Source organism: Ochotona curzoniae, unplaced genomic scaffold (assembly GCF_017591425.1).
Source record: "Ochotona curzoniae isolate NIBS_2020 unplaced genomic scaffold, NIBS_Ocur_1.0 contig_43, whole genome shotgun sequence".
NCBI classification, from domain to species: Eukaryota; Metazoa; Chordata; class Mammalia; order Lagomorpha; family Ochotonidae; genus Ochotona; species Ochotona curzoniae.
In genome coordinates this window covers 8934896-8951770 of record NW_024466218.1, presented here as the reverse complement: position 1 = coordinate 8951770, position 16875 = coordinate 8934896, and the positions used below count along the sequence as shown (strand labels likewise).

General features: G+C 37.2%; 1 protein-coding gene across 1 annotated transcript in view; it reads left to right on the top strand.

Annotated features, from left to right (window-relative positions):
* The window catches only part of KLHL14 (kelch like family member 14), a 100038-nt gene extending 96553 nt beyond the window's left edge, over nt 1-3485 (top strand). Inside the window, exon 9 of the mRNA XM_040984865.1 lies at nt 1419-3485. Coding sequence (XP_040840799.1) covers nt 1419-1559 — 141 coding nt within the window. The 3' untranslated portion in view covers nt 1560-3485. The remainder of the gene's footprint in view (nt 1-1418) is intronic.
* The last annotated feature ends 13390 nt before the right edge of the window (nt 3486-16875 follow it).

The following is a 16875-nucleotide window of genomic DNA, read 5'->3' as shown; positions in this document are numbered from 1 at the left end:
GCTGTCCAGCAATGATGGACTTGGTGCACGGAGCCGATAATAACACACATGGACAACTGACTGATGATCAATAGCCAAAGTTTATTAGTGGCCACAGACTTTATACACTGAGGGTCCTATAGGATTAGGGTGGAGGTATTTAGCTCATCAACAAACCCATCAACTGTTTCTATGCTTTTGTTTGGAAGTCCTTTTGTCTTGTATATTCCACCAAGTGTTCTCATACACATACTTTCCACTCAACTGTTCTTATACAAATGATATCCAATCAGGTATACATAAGGAAGTCATTCAGTTGTTCTCATGCAAAGGATATCCAATCAGTCACACAAAAGTCACCCATTCAGTTGTTTATCATTACAAATATTGTCCAATCAACTGTAATCCTGTGCTCACTGACCTTCTAGGGTCACAATGTCCTCCTACACTTGGGCATCCACAAACTTTTCTGTCCTAGGGAAGACAGGACCCTGAAACCAGCTCCTTGCTTATATCCAAAGAACAATTCCACATGTTAGAAGAGTCACACTTGGATCTAGTGATTTATATAGTCACTTTCAAACCAATGACAATTTTTATATTTTCCTATTTATCTGATTTAGCTTTATGACATTAATTTGAGGTTTCAATGCAATTGTCTGATTTTTTTTAATTTTGTGTCAGAATTGTGACACAAAGTTTAGGAATGCTTTAAAAAGTTATTAGTTACATGGAGACAAGAATTTCTTGGTGTGTGTATAACAATGTATCCATATATGTGCCTGTCTGATGGAGCAAACTGTTAGCTATAAGAATGTGGGTGTTTGGGCATAGATACCAAAACCACACTTTATCATTAATATATTAATATTAGATTAACATTTTGTTTGTTGCCTGCCATTTAAAAAATGTCATGTTGGTTTAGAGAAGGAAGTATCACTCAAAATCTGGCCCTTGATGTTGAAAATGAAACAAAACCAAAGACATTTTTTATTTCTCATGTGGCCTCTTGAAAATAAGTTAATATACAGGAATTAGAAAAATCTGCTTTCTAGTTTCCTGTAATCCAACCTAAGCTCAGATTTTCCACAATACCAAACCAAAAATAAAGAGCAAATCAGATCCCAAGTTACTTCGAATATCTGAAGATTTAAGATGCATTCTGTCCTTTAAACTGAAAGTGAGCTAGATAATTTGATCAGTTGAAAACAGGTTCCAGGTTATTTGTGGACTTTTATTATTAGTTGTTGAGAATATTTTAAAATATCTTGAAATATTGAGGATCTAAACTTTCCCTTGAAATAAGACAGTTTAAGATCTATTACTGTCATTTGGGATTATTTAGTAATAGTAAAACAGGAATCCTGTGAAATGCAACAGGCCTGTTACAGCAATTCTCTGAAAACCTTTTACTAAACACTCCTGCTCTCCCATTACAGGGAGCCTACAAGTCTTCTACAATATGCTACTGTCCAGAGAAAGGAACCTGGACAGAACTTGAAGGTGATGTAGCCGAACCCCTGGCAGGCCCTGCTTGTGCTACAGTGATCCTGCCTGCCTGCGTACCATACAACAAATAACACTAAGAACTGCTGGAATGAACAGTGTCACATTCGAGGAAGCAGTGGCAGGTGATGCCACCATCATCATAGGAGCAACACATTCCCGTGGTACAGCCAAAACCCACCCTAGGTTTCTGGTACTTTATAAGCATTGACAAAAGAGACCTGTTCTGGACAGACACTGTGTCTGTAACTCAAATCCTACCAAACTTCCTGTGGTGACAGACTCATTTCAGACTGGTTTTAACTTGTCCCAGCTTTACAAAAACTCCTCATATGGCGGTTAACTTTCCAAAAGAGAAAGATACAGAAGACTGACCCCCGAAAGACCTAAGATCTGTATTGTGCATTGTAGTCTACCTGCATGCGATCTATGTTGAAGTTTTGGGGATATTGTGTTCATGAATGATTCAAAAATTGGACCCATCAAAATCTTCACATTGCATTTCAGCAACTGCAACTGGATTCTGTATTCCTAACCTCTGACTACTCCATCCACAGACTCCATCCAGAACACAGTTATTGAAAATCACTCAAGATTAAAGAAGGGCATTTTGGTTTCTTTCCAACTTCATTTCTTATCACTCTGCCCTTACAGCACCTGACTGAATCAAAGAAAAGAAACATGCTGGCTCTTAACAGTAATTGCTTTCTGCTGTATAGGTTTCAGGCTAGCCACAATCATAATCCCTGTGTCTTTAACTTTATCCAAAAGATTGAAACAAAATAGACTATGTCACTTGGTTCACAAAGAACTGTGCTTTCTCATTTGTTGCAGCTATAAGTAGTGAACACGTATTTATTTGGTTCAAAAAACAGGGCTGATAAACTCAGTCCCAGAGTACTTCAGCGATTCTGTTGCGTAACACATTTGGCCCAAACTTGATTCATAATAAAAATGGGGTATATTGCTTTTGGGGATTCAGGAAAGAAAAGAAAGATTAATTCCTCTTCATTATAATATCAGGTCTGTGTTCTTAAAACAGAAACCTAAAAAGGGGCACAGGAGCCAATCACAGCATGTGAGAAAGTCCTTCTCTTGTTCCCCTTTGGCTGCCTCTGGACACCACTTACCCGCACTATTCCTTCCACGCATCTTAATCTGGTCAATTATCACAGAGATACCTGAACTCAGGTAATCAACCAACTACTAGTCAGCAGTCCTCAGAAGCATGAGGAATACAGCAGTCGAAGATGAGGAGGGCATGAGATGCTCTAAGGGTGACCAATCAGCTAAGCTAGCAGGAACATGAATTTGGTGTTTGAGCTCTTCTTGTATATCAACTTTCAGACGTAAATGAAAATCTCAATTATTTTTTAATCACGGAAAGATGTAACAAATCTCTTGACCAATACGTCATACAAAACAACAGAAAGCCACATATTCAGATTGCCTTGGCGAAAAGCTATCATATGGAGCACATCATGATGGATGAGTATGTCAGAATTCAATGCATTTCTACAGTAACGTGCAGTCTTCATTGTTTTTGTATTTATTTTATGTTCAGATCCAAAAGATCCGTTGTAAAAAATATATATAAATAGATATATCCAGTGCAATCAACACCTGTTTTTTTTTCTTGAAAACATGCGCATATAAAAAGTCACAGTGCTTTGTGTGAAAATTCCAGCTGACATCATGAAGAGAGCGAGGTCAGCTTCAGAATCTTTTACTGTCTACTGTCACCATGGCTTCCAAAAGTCACAGTTTATAGGAGAATATTTGCGTTCCTTACACTTGTCCTTCATTTTATTTTCATTTCTACCCAAAATAAATAAAAGTGTTTATGAGAACTATAAGCTTTCTGTATTTCAGAAAGACGCAAACTCCTAGAAAGTGAAAAGTGAATAAATAAATCACAGGATGTAAATTTTGTACAATATTAGAATGTGTAAATGAAGCTTGCTTGGAAGGGGAAAACTTTAAATAAAAACTTTATGTACTAATTCCAATGTCTCTCACATTCCTACTTTTGAAGCATACGTATAAGTTACATTGATTTGTTTGAAGATTCGGCTGAAATGCATTGCAAGTACGGCTTAATATGTAAAAACATAATATGGATGCTGCTAAAATGGTAGATTGCTTGTGAGAAAATGATGTGAGCTAAAAATATCAGTGGATTCTGAGTTTTCTATTATGTGCTATCCAACTTGCCCAAGATTCAATACCTGAGTATGGATTAAAATACCCATACACTTTCTAGGGAAGAGTTGAATCAGACAATTAAATCAACTCTCTAAATGTGTAGCATTCAATTTTATTTTAAAAAAATCTGACAGAATAAGCTGTTCAGGGAAATTAGAGGGGCTAATGGGAGTTAAAGGAGGAATAAAGGTATGGAGTAGAACAGTAGCTGTGGGGCAGCCCTCTACATAAGGTCAATAGCTAGGTCCAGAAGTCTGCAACTAGAAAAAATTTACTTTGATGCTTCTCAGCCAACTTTGTCGTTTTGATGATGATAGTCACAATTAAAGTACCTTTCTTTAAAACTTCAAAAGAAACAGCAAGATAGCAGCCAGGGAGAGCGCATATTCCCTAATTCACTGTGCAAATGCCCCGAACAATCAGGGCTGGACCATGTCTAAGCCAGGAGCTGGGCACTCCATCCAGAACTCTTCCGTGGGTAGCAGAGATCCCACTACTGGAGTCTTTACCTATTGAACCCCAGGTTGTGTATGTATAAGAAGCTGGAATCATCAACAGATAGAGTTGGGCATCAAATTCAGCATTCCAGTATAGGAGTTGAGAGGGGTCCTAACTACTAGGCCAAACCCCTACCCTGAAACACTTTTGGATCCTCCCAAGTATTTCACAAAGGTAAGAGTAATGTGCTGCTTCTCCCACTGGATCTCCTTCTCTCCATGTTAAGGTACCAAAACTACAAGAGGCTCCTCTTGAAGGTGGCCCCTATTGTCATTTTTTCCTGAACAGTGATTGACTTGCTGCAAGCCATCTCCCCAGTAACTGAGCCTCCCCGAAACGTCCACTGTGACCAAATTCCATGAGCAGTAAAGGAAATATAGTTGGGTTGTCTTTTTTCACAATCCCTGGGAATCATTTGCTTTAAATCCATAACTAGACCTCATACTTCCTGTATTTAGTTAACACTTGAAGGAGTTTGTAGCAGAAAGTGGAAACAACGAAAAAATTAATTCTGAAAATTTTGCCAAAAAATAGGCCTATGGACCAGATTTCTTTAAACCAATTAAGCTGTGTCTGCAACTTGAATTTTTTCTTAATATGGAAAGTAGCAGAGTATATTTGTTCCATTGGCACAGTTACATGAAGACAATAACTCCTCTCACTCCTCTAAACCCCAGTACTGCTCCCTGCTTTTCCTCTTCAACACTACTTGCAGATATAATTTTAATCTGCTCTATATGCACAGGCCTAATTTGCCACTAATAATAATATTTAACAAGTAAAAAAACAAGAAGATATGGTATTAATATTCATACATGCATTTGTTTTCCCATAGGTAGCTTTATCTATACTTTCCCAACTGCATGATACATCACCTAACCAATGCCTATCATTATCAACATGGAAAGCATCAAGGACTTGTAAACATATTGCAAAAGCATCATAATATAGGCCAGATCTCTGATCAAACCTGATTCTGTAAGAATGCAGATGATACTCAGCTTATAAAGAGGTGAGATCCTTACAAATGCATCCTAAATTGAAAATATTAGAAATAGGAAGTTCATTTAATGTCCCTTATCTACAAAATTCAAAGTATACTTTCTATTGAGTATGTATCACTTTTACTGTATCATAAAATCAAATGTGCAAACTTTGTAAGTTTAAAAAAATAAACATATAAACTTGCTATATCTGTGTTAGTAAAGCAGACCAAAGCCAACTAATACACATGGATCACTTTCTGATCATGACTGATAAAGCCTTATGTAATACAAGTCTCTGGCCTAAGGATTATCTAAAATCAGCAAAATATAAAATAGCAATGAGACGAAGCAAAAAGATCACTGTAAGAAAGACAGCCAAATACAAAATACATTTGCTTTATTGAGTGGTAGCTATTTAGTACTGTTCTGGATAACACAACCAAACATGGCAAAATTAGGTGGTATTTCTTGAAGATTCTCTTGGTCTGTATTTATTTGGTATCAACAGAATGACAATAACGGGCTAATTTATAATGAAAAATTTTATTAGTTCACAATTTTAAACACTTGGAAGTCCAATATCAAGGTTCTAGTTCCTGACAAGGTCTTTCTTATGAGTGCCTTTTGGTAAAAGGAGAGAGACAGAAGCCTCAACTTGCTATTTTATAAGAGTAGCAATCCCACCTGAGGGCATAACCCTCGTGGACCAATCAGATCTTAAATTTTTACCACTTACCATGATAACTGGATTTAATGTGGGTTTTGAAGGGAACAAGCATTCCAACCATAGATAGCAGAGGTACTGTACATTTGTTAATTCTACAGGCTTGAAATTATAACCAAAGATTTGATTCTAGAAATATATACTAAATATGTACTTCAAGAACACAAAACAGGGCCTGGTGCAATGGCCTATTGACTAATTCTTTGCCTTACACGCACCAGGATCCCATGTGGATAATGGTTCGTGTCCCAGCTGCTCCACTTCAAATTGAGCTCCCTGCTTTCAACTTGGAAAAGCAGGAGAATATATCCCAAATTCTTGGGGCCCTGAACCCATGTGGGAAACCAGGAAGAAGCTTCTGGCTCCTGGTTTCAGATAGCTCTGCTCTAGCCTTTGCAGCCATTTGGAGAGTGAACCAGGGGAGTGAAGATCTTTCTGATTCTTCTCATTGTATATCTATCTGCCTTTACAATAAAAATAAATAAATTTCTTAAAAATAAGAAAAAAGAATGTAAAATAGTGTCAGGATAAGAAAAAATATAGATTGAAGCTTGAATGACCAACTTCATTCTATAACACTGGCAAGAGTAATATTTTCTTATTTTTTTAGCTCACTAACGATTTTTAAAAAGATTTAAACATAAAGGAAATTAATACGTGCAGGTGTCTACTCTTCATTGCACATGTTTCATTGCTTAAAGAAGAGTTAACCTCAATTGCAACATCCCCTTCCACTCTTAGGCTGCAATCATCCAAGTCCCTTACAGAAGACAAAATGGCCTGTGGTGGTAGTTAAAGGCAATACAAATACCAAGTGGCTGGACAAAATCATCCTATATTTAGGCAGCTGGCAGTTGTTTGCTTTTAATTATGTTTCCAAATCTGGGACATGTAGGAATTGACTGAACTACATTAGGAAAACAGAATAAAATAAGGATAACTTATTTATTGACTCAAAGTTGTTATATCAATTATTGTCTTCAACAACAGCATTAAACTCCCCTTAATGTTTATTTTAAGTTGGGGCCAATGTTGGCCATCTTTTAACATATTTTCTGTGAACATCCTTACGAAGTATTGCCCAAATGCTGACACTATAAATGCATATTCAGAAACAGTAAAATTATGTTATAATGTAAAATAGCTGGTTGATTGCAGATCTAGGATTTATATCATCTTGAATCAAAACCCTTTCTCTAATCAAATGCAAAATATTAAGGCAATCTTTCAAAATCATGTAGAATCTGTTAATGATTAGTTTTTCTATATACAAATAAGATATAATGAAGGAAAAGTGCACAATTACAGTAAATCATGAAAAGGTTATTTGTGTGAATGAACAACTGGAAGGACAAATAGAGAAGGAACCTGCCCTGTAACCTTGGATGCTCGCTTGTCTGATTGAAATTTTTGGCCAAAGGTAGCATGAAAATCTCCCATTCAAATTTTTTCATCATTGAGAAGAACAAACAGAATATGAAAGCACCTTGCATCCTGCACAATACGTATATTAGTGACCATGATGCAAACACTGAAGCCCAATGTATAGCCTACATGCAAAAAACTGATAAGCAAGAATCACTGTCACTTTCAAGTCACATGTTTCCCATTCTTTCCATTGAGCAACATGTATCTTCGTTATGCCACAAATACAATTATGCTTTCCCTCCTTTTCCCCCTTTGTGCACTTTCTCCACCAAGAAATGAACAACACTGTTGAATTCTAACCTTCAACATTCAGTTCAAATTCTACTGCCTTCATTAAGCCTTTGTGAACATCAGTCTTATGTGGGTATGTCTCATTTAACTTATTGCGATTTTATTACTACATTACATACTACTTGTAAGATTGCAAGTATCCTATCCTTTGATGAGATTCTGCTTTTGGGGTGTGTAGTCAATATGTAATAAGTTGTTAAACCTACCACAAAGCCATAAAATATTTGTGGGACAGAGCACTGCTTTCTAAAGATTTATTTATTTAAAAGGCACAGTAACAGAGAAACAGGCAGAGATAGAGATGTTCCATCTGCTGCTTCAACCAGGCAAGAGTCCAAGTAGCTGTACCACCTCCTGCTGCTTTTTCAGGCTCATCAGAAGGGAGCTGGATCAAAACTGGACCATCTGGGTCTTGAACTGGTAGCTGTTTGGATTGCTGATGTCACAGGTAGTGGTTTAACCTGTGATACACCAACATTGGCCTTGGAATACTATTTGTTTTAATTATAAATATAATAAAATCATGGAACTCTGAATGAGTTCAGAAGAAGAGAAAATTGCCTATAATCCATACAACTTTTAGGAGCATCAGAGCTCTTTCCCATCTTTCATTTGTACTTTTTGCATCGTATACAACTGAATTTGTTCGTTAAAATCATAAATGTTAATTATTCCCCAAAGATGGCTCCTTATGATGAGGTGACTTTCATAATAATAGTATTTACTAGTTGCAAATTATGACATCTTTGGTTTAGGGGGTTTTGCTTTGTAGCAATTAGGAGCTTTGTTTCAATTACATATAAGAACTAAAACAAGGGTTTTTTGTTGTTGTTGTTTTGTTTTTGTGCTTTTTCTTGTTTGTTTTGTTTCCTTAACTGGGGATTATGAGCCAGAAATATCAATACAACACATCCCCATTATGTTTCCAGGAGCAACTTTGTTTGATAGAAGTGAGTGAATTTGCAAAATATGAGTAAGCTTAGGCCCAGCATAATGGCTCTATTGACCAACTCTCCGCTTGCAAATGCTGGAATCCCATATGGGCACTGATACGTGTCCCAGTTTCTCCACTTCCCCTCCAGCTCCCTGTTTGTGGCCTGGGAAAGCACTGGAAAGTGGTCTAAAGCCTTAGGATCCTGCACCCACGTGGGAGACCCTAAGTCCTGGCTTTGGATTGGCTTAGCTCTAGCCCTCACAGCCACTTGGGGAATAAACAAGCTGATGAAAGTTCTTTCTGTCTCTCCTTCTCTAAATCTGCTTTTTCAATAAAAACAAATCTAAAAAAATGAGTAAGCTGGCCTGTAGTGAGGGTCCCCAGGTTCACATAGTACAGTCAGGCATCCAGATCTCAGCTGCAAAATTACTTTAACTTCAGAAACCTACAGTGCTCTTCAGAAAGGAACCACGGCTGTGGTGAGCCTCCCCTGGGAAATTTCTCCATCTGAGGGACCACAGGGCCCAAGACCCTGGGCCTAAGATGGCTGTGCTGTCTGCAGCCTCCAAGGGTTTTGCCTTTAGCAAGAGCACAGATTCAAAAGGCTCACCATGGGTGCCACAACGCCGCAGCGAGCTATGACAGGGTCACTGAGGCCACAGCTGACTTGGTGAGCACAGGGCTCCCAGCTGAGAAGCTCTGTCTGAGAGGTGGCCCCATGTTGGGCAGCAAAGCTAGACAGAAAAGCAGGGAAGCACAAACATTGACAATTTTTTTTTATATTTATATACTCAAGCAACATTCTTATGTGTTCCCTCTGCTGCTCTCCCATCAGTTTTACATTCTACCCAACTACTATTTCACCATAACACTTGGAGATATATAAAAGCTCTGCCTCTCCAGAGATGGTGTTTCTTTAGTTCCTCTTCAGTCATTTTCCTCATTTAACATTTCTGGTGAGAAATACTGCAACGCCTCCCACCCCAGGCCCTTCCAGAATAGTTGTGGTAAAGTGTACTTTCCTTATGAATGGCTGGAGACCACCAGGATCCTTCTCGAGGCCACATGGCACTCACAGAGTTGGGCAGGACGGTCTTTTCTTGCAATACTGGTTTTCTCAAAAGTAATTGAGACTATTAAATCCAGATGGAAGAAGATGCCATATTAAATTTAGTCATTTCTCTTCCAGCATGATTGGCCACAATAATCAAAATCACAAGGAAGACAAGAGAAACACTTTAAAGCCTCAATCCTTGCAGGCTCAATAAACTCCATGGGGTCATCTGACAAGATATAATCCAGGTCTCTCGGTAGATCACTGCTGGGGTGGTCATCTTCTCAAAATCTTAGATTATCACTATCTCTGTGGTGTCAAACCTTTGGCCATGCATTTTCTTATATTGATAGCTTTTAGACACATGCTATGTTTGCACTAAACAATCTGGTACAAAATGGGGAATTTCTCAAATGTATTTTACCAATGTGTTGCCCACAGCAGTGCTAAATAATTGATGGTGATTGATTTTAGGGATAGAATTCCTAGATTAGAATAATTTCTGAAATCTTTGGCACATAGTATTGAAGAGTGAAGTTGTATATGGATTTTCTCAGTTATGATTGTGGCCTCTATAACAAGCCCCATAAAAGTCTTTGATAAAAAAGACTCAGCATATAAGTGTGTAAAAAATAAATGCTAGATCAAAAATATAATAATCTCTAGATTAGTATATTACATGGTGATATAAATGATGAAGAAAGTATGAAAGCAAGGACTTTCATGCCCAGACAGAATACCATAGTCCACATCAGGCTTCAACTTTCTGATGAGTGCTATATTTAAAAAAATATTTTAAAGGCATTACAGATTTATATATGCAATTAAGACTAGGTTGATTGGGGTTCCAGAGGAGAACAGCCTTCCATGATGAGTTAATGATGGCCAGATATCTTTTGTGTCTGAGAATATTTTTCGGCCATACGTGGATCAACACTGGCAGAAGAGTACCCAAACTATGGAAAAGAGAAATCTGCAACAATCTTTAGCTATTACACAGAGCTTCGAGGACAAAAACTAGAAACTTCAAACACATAGCCAGATTTCCCTATGTGATGTTCCATAGTTCTGGGGTGGAGTAGGGAGGCAGGTCAAAAACAAGAGGTGGGAGAAAAGTCCCACAGTTTCACAGTGTCAAGGAATTAAGACTTGCCAGGTGAGGAGAACTGTACCCAATGCGTTGCTGCCCACCCTTTCAAGACAAAGTGTTGGAGGGTCTGCCCTAGGAGGAGAAGCCAAAGTGAGTGAAGCTAAGATACTACGGTCAGTCCTTGATTGAACTAAGATGATTACCTCCTCCCTGTATCTGCAAAACAGAGAAAGAAGAAGCCTTCTCTGAAGGCACATACAATCATATGGAGCCTAGAGTTCCATCAGACACCAAACACTCCATTTAGGCAAAAGTAGTAGATGCAAGAAAAAGTGCACCACACAACCAATAATCAACCAAAAAAAAAAAAAAACAAACACAAATAAAAACAAAGCCACCTGCTGATCTAGATAACCATAGTCAATGCTAATAGAGAAAAAATAAGGATCTTTCCTGCCTTGCAGCCCCCTCTTGTCACTCTGACAGGAGACCTCTCAAATCTCGCTTTGCACACTGAAGAAGAAAGAGAAGAAAAACGAAATGAAAAGCTGGAAAAAGTTCACTACAGAATTATAATCTCTTTTAAAAGAATCAAGTAGTCATTCTCTTACATAAAAATGCAATGTCTTAGGCCCGGCACAATTGCCTAATGGCTAAAGCGTGGTGGCCTAATGGCCAAAGTCCTTGGCTTGCACACGCCAGGATCCCATATGGGTGTTGGTTCTAATCCCAGTGGCCTCGCTGTCCATCCAGCTCCCAGCTTGTGCCCTGGGAAAGCAGTTTAAGAGAGCCCAAAGCCTTGGGACCCCGCACCCGGGTTTGAATCGGTTCAGACCAACAGTTCTGTCGTAAGCTGCTTGCAGAGTGAATCATTGGATGAAAGATCTTCCTCTCTGTATATCTGACTTTGCAATAAAAATAAATAAATCTTTAAAAAAATACAATGTCTTAAATTAAGAAATCAATGAATGACATTAACAACAGGCCAAATGCAGCAGAATACAGAACCGGTAAACTGGTAGGACAATTCATAAAAAATAAGTAAAATGAGCACAAAGAAAACAAATAATTGGAAAAATATATTTTACAGTGAAATACAATCCTAGGACATCTATTGCTATATACAATGCATATTACATTATATAAGAGAAGTGACAGAAAATGAATAGTCTCCAAAGGAACTGGCTAAGAATTTTCCAAAGCAATTAAATACTATCAATCCACAGATGCAAATAGTTCAATATACCTTAAATAGTATAAGTACAAATAATACCACATACACATTCCTGAAATCCACATACAAACACGGAAAACTTTCTGAAAAACAGGAATCTTTAAAAACAAACAAGAAAATGTCACTTTTTATTTTCCAAAAGAGGAACAATGTGATGTTCAACTGAGTCCTGCACAGAAATGATGGAAGCCAGACACATGAAAGCCTTTAAAGTGCTGGCAAGAGACAAAAGCTATCCCAGGGGCCTCTATCTGGTTACAATGTCTGTCCAGGCTCAAATGAACAAAAGACCATTTCAAGCAAACGCAAACTAAGGATATTCATTAGCAGTAGGCCTCCACTAGAAGTACCAAAGGGAGGCTTGTCAGAACAAAGGAAATGATCATAGATGGACATCTGGGCAAAATGGTGGCGAATGAAGAACTCTAGCAAGGACACGTGTGTGATGATCAGTAAGTGTTAATCACGTAAAAAATAACTGTCATTCATGAAAACATTTATATCCACATGTACATGTGAGTAAAATGAATAATAAGAACTATTCAATGCTAGAAAGGCGGTGGTAGTAAGAGTTCAAATATTTTAGCTTCCCTAGCCATATTTGGGCAGAGGTAAAAGTATTAAATGGTAATAAGTCAAGAATGTATCTTGTAATCTCTAAGTAAACAACTGGAAAGTAAAATTGTAAAATTAAAAATGAAGAACAGGAATGAAAACAGTTAAGTACTCAACTGTTTAAAAGGCTAACAAGGAGAGAAAGGGAACATAAAACAGTTCAAACACAAAGCATGTGAAGCATATAGGAACTGTAACACCAAGTACATCTGTAATTTCGGTGAAAATAGACTAAATACCCTGAGGAAAAGAATAAATTTCAGACAGGTCAAAAGCAAACACGTTGTGTGGTATTTAAGCAGATGAAATTTACATATAAATATGCACCCCAAAAACCTGATGCTACAATACAGTTAGGCATATCATGCAAGCAGAATAAACAAAGAACATAAAGCAGACATTATGCCCTCCTGCTTTAGCAGTGTAGGACACACCCATAAACTGAATAGCAAGCTCATGACACCGAACGGACATACCATAATATTGTGCGATGTTATAAATCAATTGTAGCTAACCAATGTTTTAGGGCATAACTTTGTACAAAACGTCGTACAGAGAAAATGAGATGTTGTGACTCCAAAAGTCTTCCTACTCAACGAAAAGGGATAAATTAATAACAAAGGCTGAGCATAATGACAGGAGCTTATTCTATATGAAAGAAACAGATGGCCTTAAGTGCTAATAATAAAAGTGTTAATTTTTTTTAGAAAGGTTCTTTATGAATATAAAGCCGGGAAATCTCTAGAATCAATGTATAGCATCTACTACCTCAGACTACCAGTAAGCTCTCAGATTCAGGCTTGGTCATCTAAAATGCCAGCAAAAGCATTTCAAGTACACTGTATGAGGAGTGAGGAGCTAATGGGAAAGGCGGAGAGGGTAAATCAAAATCCAGAAGACTTTTTCTATCCACAGAGATGGCACTAATCTGTAGAAGCCTAACTTGTAGGCCCTCATCACACATACCCTGCTAGTGTCAGTGTGCACATCAATTATACACTTCAGAAGGGCAATCAGAGCAAATCTTTGCCCTTAATATGTAAGCCTACACTGCTGTAACTAAGACTGCAATTGGACTGGGACAAAGCTCTGTGATCTTGATATATGAAAATTCAAAAGAGATGGTTTCCATAGAAATGAATAAAAACATTTCCAAATTACTTATTCAGGATTAATCCACTGTAGCTCTGCAAAGTGAAAACATTTGATGAGGCTCGGTAAAGCAGCCAACAAAAAATAAACTAAAATTGTCCACTAAAGGGGTTCTCTTTGCTAACAGAAAATCCATACATAGCTAAAATAGAGGTTTAGTTACAGTATCATTTTTTTAAATTCTGAGTGTGTAAAACCACAGAATTAATCATTGAAACACATTAAAGATTATTGAATGCAGTTTTAAAGATTAAAAACACAAAGACAAAAGTCATATAAATCATTTCTATTGTGCTCTTGTTGATTTGATTTTAGCATGTTAAATTTTTCTCCCTCTACTTTAGTTTCAACATTGTGAAATGGTAGTACTAGTATTTTTCGTTAGGTCTGATGAATTCATTTTATATACTGAAGTGTAATGCAAAGAGGTGAATGGATGCATTCAAGACCAAAGCTAGTAGTAAAGGGAAGAAAGAAATGCTAGGGCCACAAAGTCAGCCTCACAGTACCTCAAGATTCCTCAGTTATTATTGTGCCATGTCCTTTATGGTTGGATTTCAAGTTTTACTGACAAAGTAGATAACATGGAGCATTTTCTTAAACATCTAAGTGAAAATAATTTCTTCTTCAAGTGCTCCATTGATTCAAGGCTACTTTGCCCTAAAAACTTTTTGGCTTCAAATATCTGGCACCGATTTAAATATTCTGATATTTGAGCCAATGGCATATGTGAAAGGGCATTGATTGAGATTTTTTTCTAAGATCTCAACTTAAGAGTTATAGCTAGGGCCAAGAGACTGAAGACAGTGGGTTGTAAGTATCAATCTATGTTAGTTCAGGTTCCCTGAGAAGCAAACAGTAAGATAAATATGGATGTGTAAGAAATGGAACAGGAGGAATCCCTCTTGGCCAAAGGGGAGGACACCATGGAAAACATGGAGACCCTGCAGATTGCAATCCTGACTTGACCCATGCAGGAAGATTCTTAGCCTGAAGCAAAGCTCTAAAATCTGAGTTAGGTCAACAGAAAGTCCTCCAGCCCAAAACATTCTTCAGAAAAATTCTCCAAGTGGCAAAAACAAGACTATCTTAGTGTTTGTGACACTGTCCATGGAAGCCCGGTTCAGCACAATACAGGGCTAGCAGCTGAGGCTGTTTGAAATGCTACAGGAGATCTGAGCGGTCCATTTTCCCAATGACCATTCATGTCCCGTTGATGACAGTCATTAACCAAGAGTGTTGGATAAGTCGATAAACCCAGTGACAATAACTATCAAATACTTCTGAAAGACAAGAGAGAATTGTCCAAAGCAGATCTGTAGAAGATCATGTTAGAGAAGTTATCTCTCCTCAAACACTAGAAACTGGAGCTGTCTGAGAGGAATCAAGGATCTCCCACCATTTTACCCCAAGATGCACATGGGCTAGGTCACAGAACACTGGGCAGTTCCACAGCATAAACTAGAACTTCTTTGGGATTACATAAAAGATACATCCCCTACCCGCCCCCACCCTCAGCCAGAGCTCAACTTCTTTAGATAGACCTACTGCTTGATGTATAATAATAATGACATTAAAATTTTGTAACATTTAAAGGTAATACATAAAATCATCTTCATTCCTAGTCTAAGCATTGTTTTAAATGTTTACTGTCTCTTGTAGCAATTGTCTCATCAGAGGAATGTCTTTCCAAATGGAAATGAATTTAAAAGCTATGTAAGAAGCTTAAGGTATCAAGAAAAGTCGCATCCTTGCTCTCAATGAAACACAAATTTTGTGAAAATCTTGATAACATAATTGATGTTTTTTCTAAAATGAAAAGTTCAGTTTATTTGACTTGACAGGATAGCCTCCAGCTTCAAGTATGTTTTTTACAAATGGCAAAGTCACACTCTTTTACAGCTAAATAATATTTCACTACACACACAAACACATGCTCCCAATTTTCTTTGTCATTCATCTACTGACATAAAACCTAAGTATATATAACATGAAGAAAAATACAAAAAGAGTCTCAAGGGAAAAAATTTGATCCTAGCCAAAATGAATATAAAACATTTTCAGCATACTATTAAAGTAACAGGAAGAAGGAAGCACTGAATATTTACATCAGAAAGAAAGATTTAAAACTAATAGTTTAAGTTTCCATGTTAAGACTAGAAAACCACAAGGAAAAACCCCTACAGGATTTGAACAAAATAATAAAGCAAAAACCAGTGAAATTATTCAAAAGAAAAATCAATTAAACCAAAAACTGCTTCCTCAAAAAGATCAATAAAACATGTAGCAATGCTAACCGAAAGACAAAACTTGCCAATGTCAAGAATTAAAAAACAGATATCACCAAACACCTGCAAATATCAAAAAGGTAACAGAATACTATAAAATCTACGTAAGTAAATTTAATGTCAAATTAAACATGCTAGTTCCTCAAAACTGTAAACTACCACATAGCATTTATTATGCCATTAACTCAATAGCCAAATGATGTGAATACTTCAAAATATTCATAAAATTGGAAGTAAAAATCAGTTTAGTTTGGTGCAAAATTTGAAATCTACTGTTTTAATATACATTTGTTAAGAATAATTTGAAGATATCTAATGAATATGATTTTCAAAAATTTTTGCTCCCCACAAGTTTTTCTTAGTTTCAATTCCATTTTGCATGAATGTTTTATAAAGGCTTTCATGTTTTTCTGCGTGTCTAAATCTTTTTATTTCATTAATGTTTTGCAGTTCAACAGCTTTATTTTTTTTTTAAGATTTATTTATTTTTGTTGGAAAGGCAGGTATACAGAGAGGAGGAGAGACAGAGGAAGATCTCCTGTCCAATGGTTCACCCCTAAGCAGCTCCAATGACTGGAGCTGAACCAATCTGGCCGTTGTGGCTGCTTGGGGAATCAGTAGATGGAAGATTTTTCTGTCTTTCCCTGCCTCTCCTTTCTGTAAATTTGCCTTTCCAATAAAAATTAATCTTCAAAAAAAATGTTCATGTCATATCCAAGCTCTTGCTTCCGATTCCAGATTCCTGCTAATGTAGACCCAGGGAAGCAGAAATGATGCCTCAAAGAATTGGGTTCCTGAGCCCAGCATGATAGTATATTGGCTAAAGTCCTCCCTTTGCATGCACTGGGATTCCATATAGACACTGGTTCATATCCCAGCTGATCTACATCC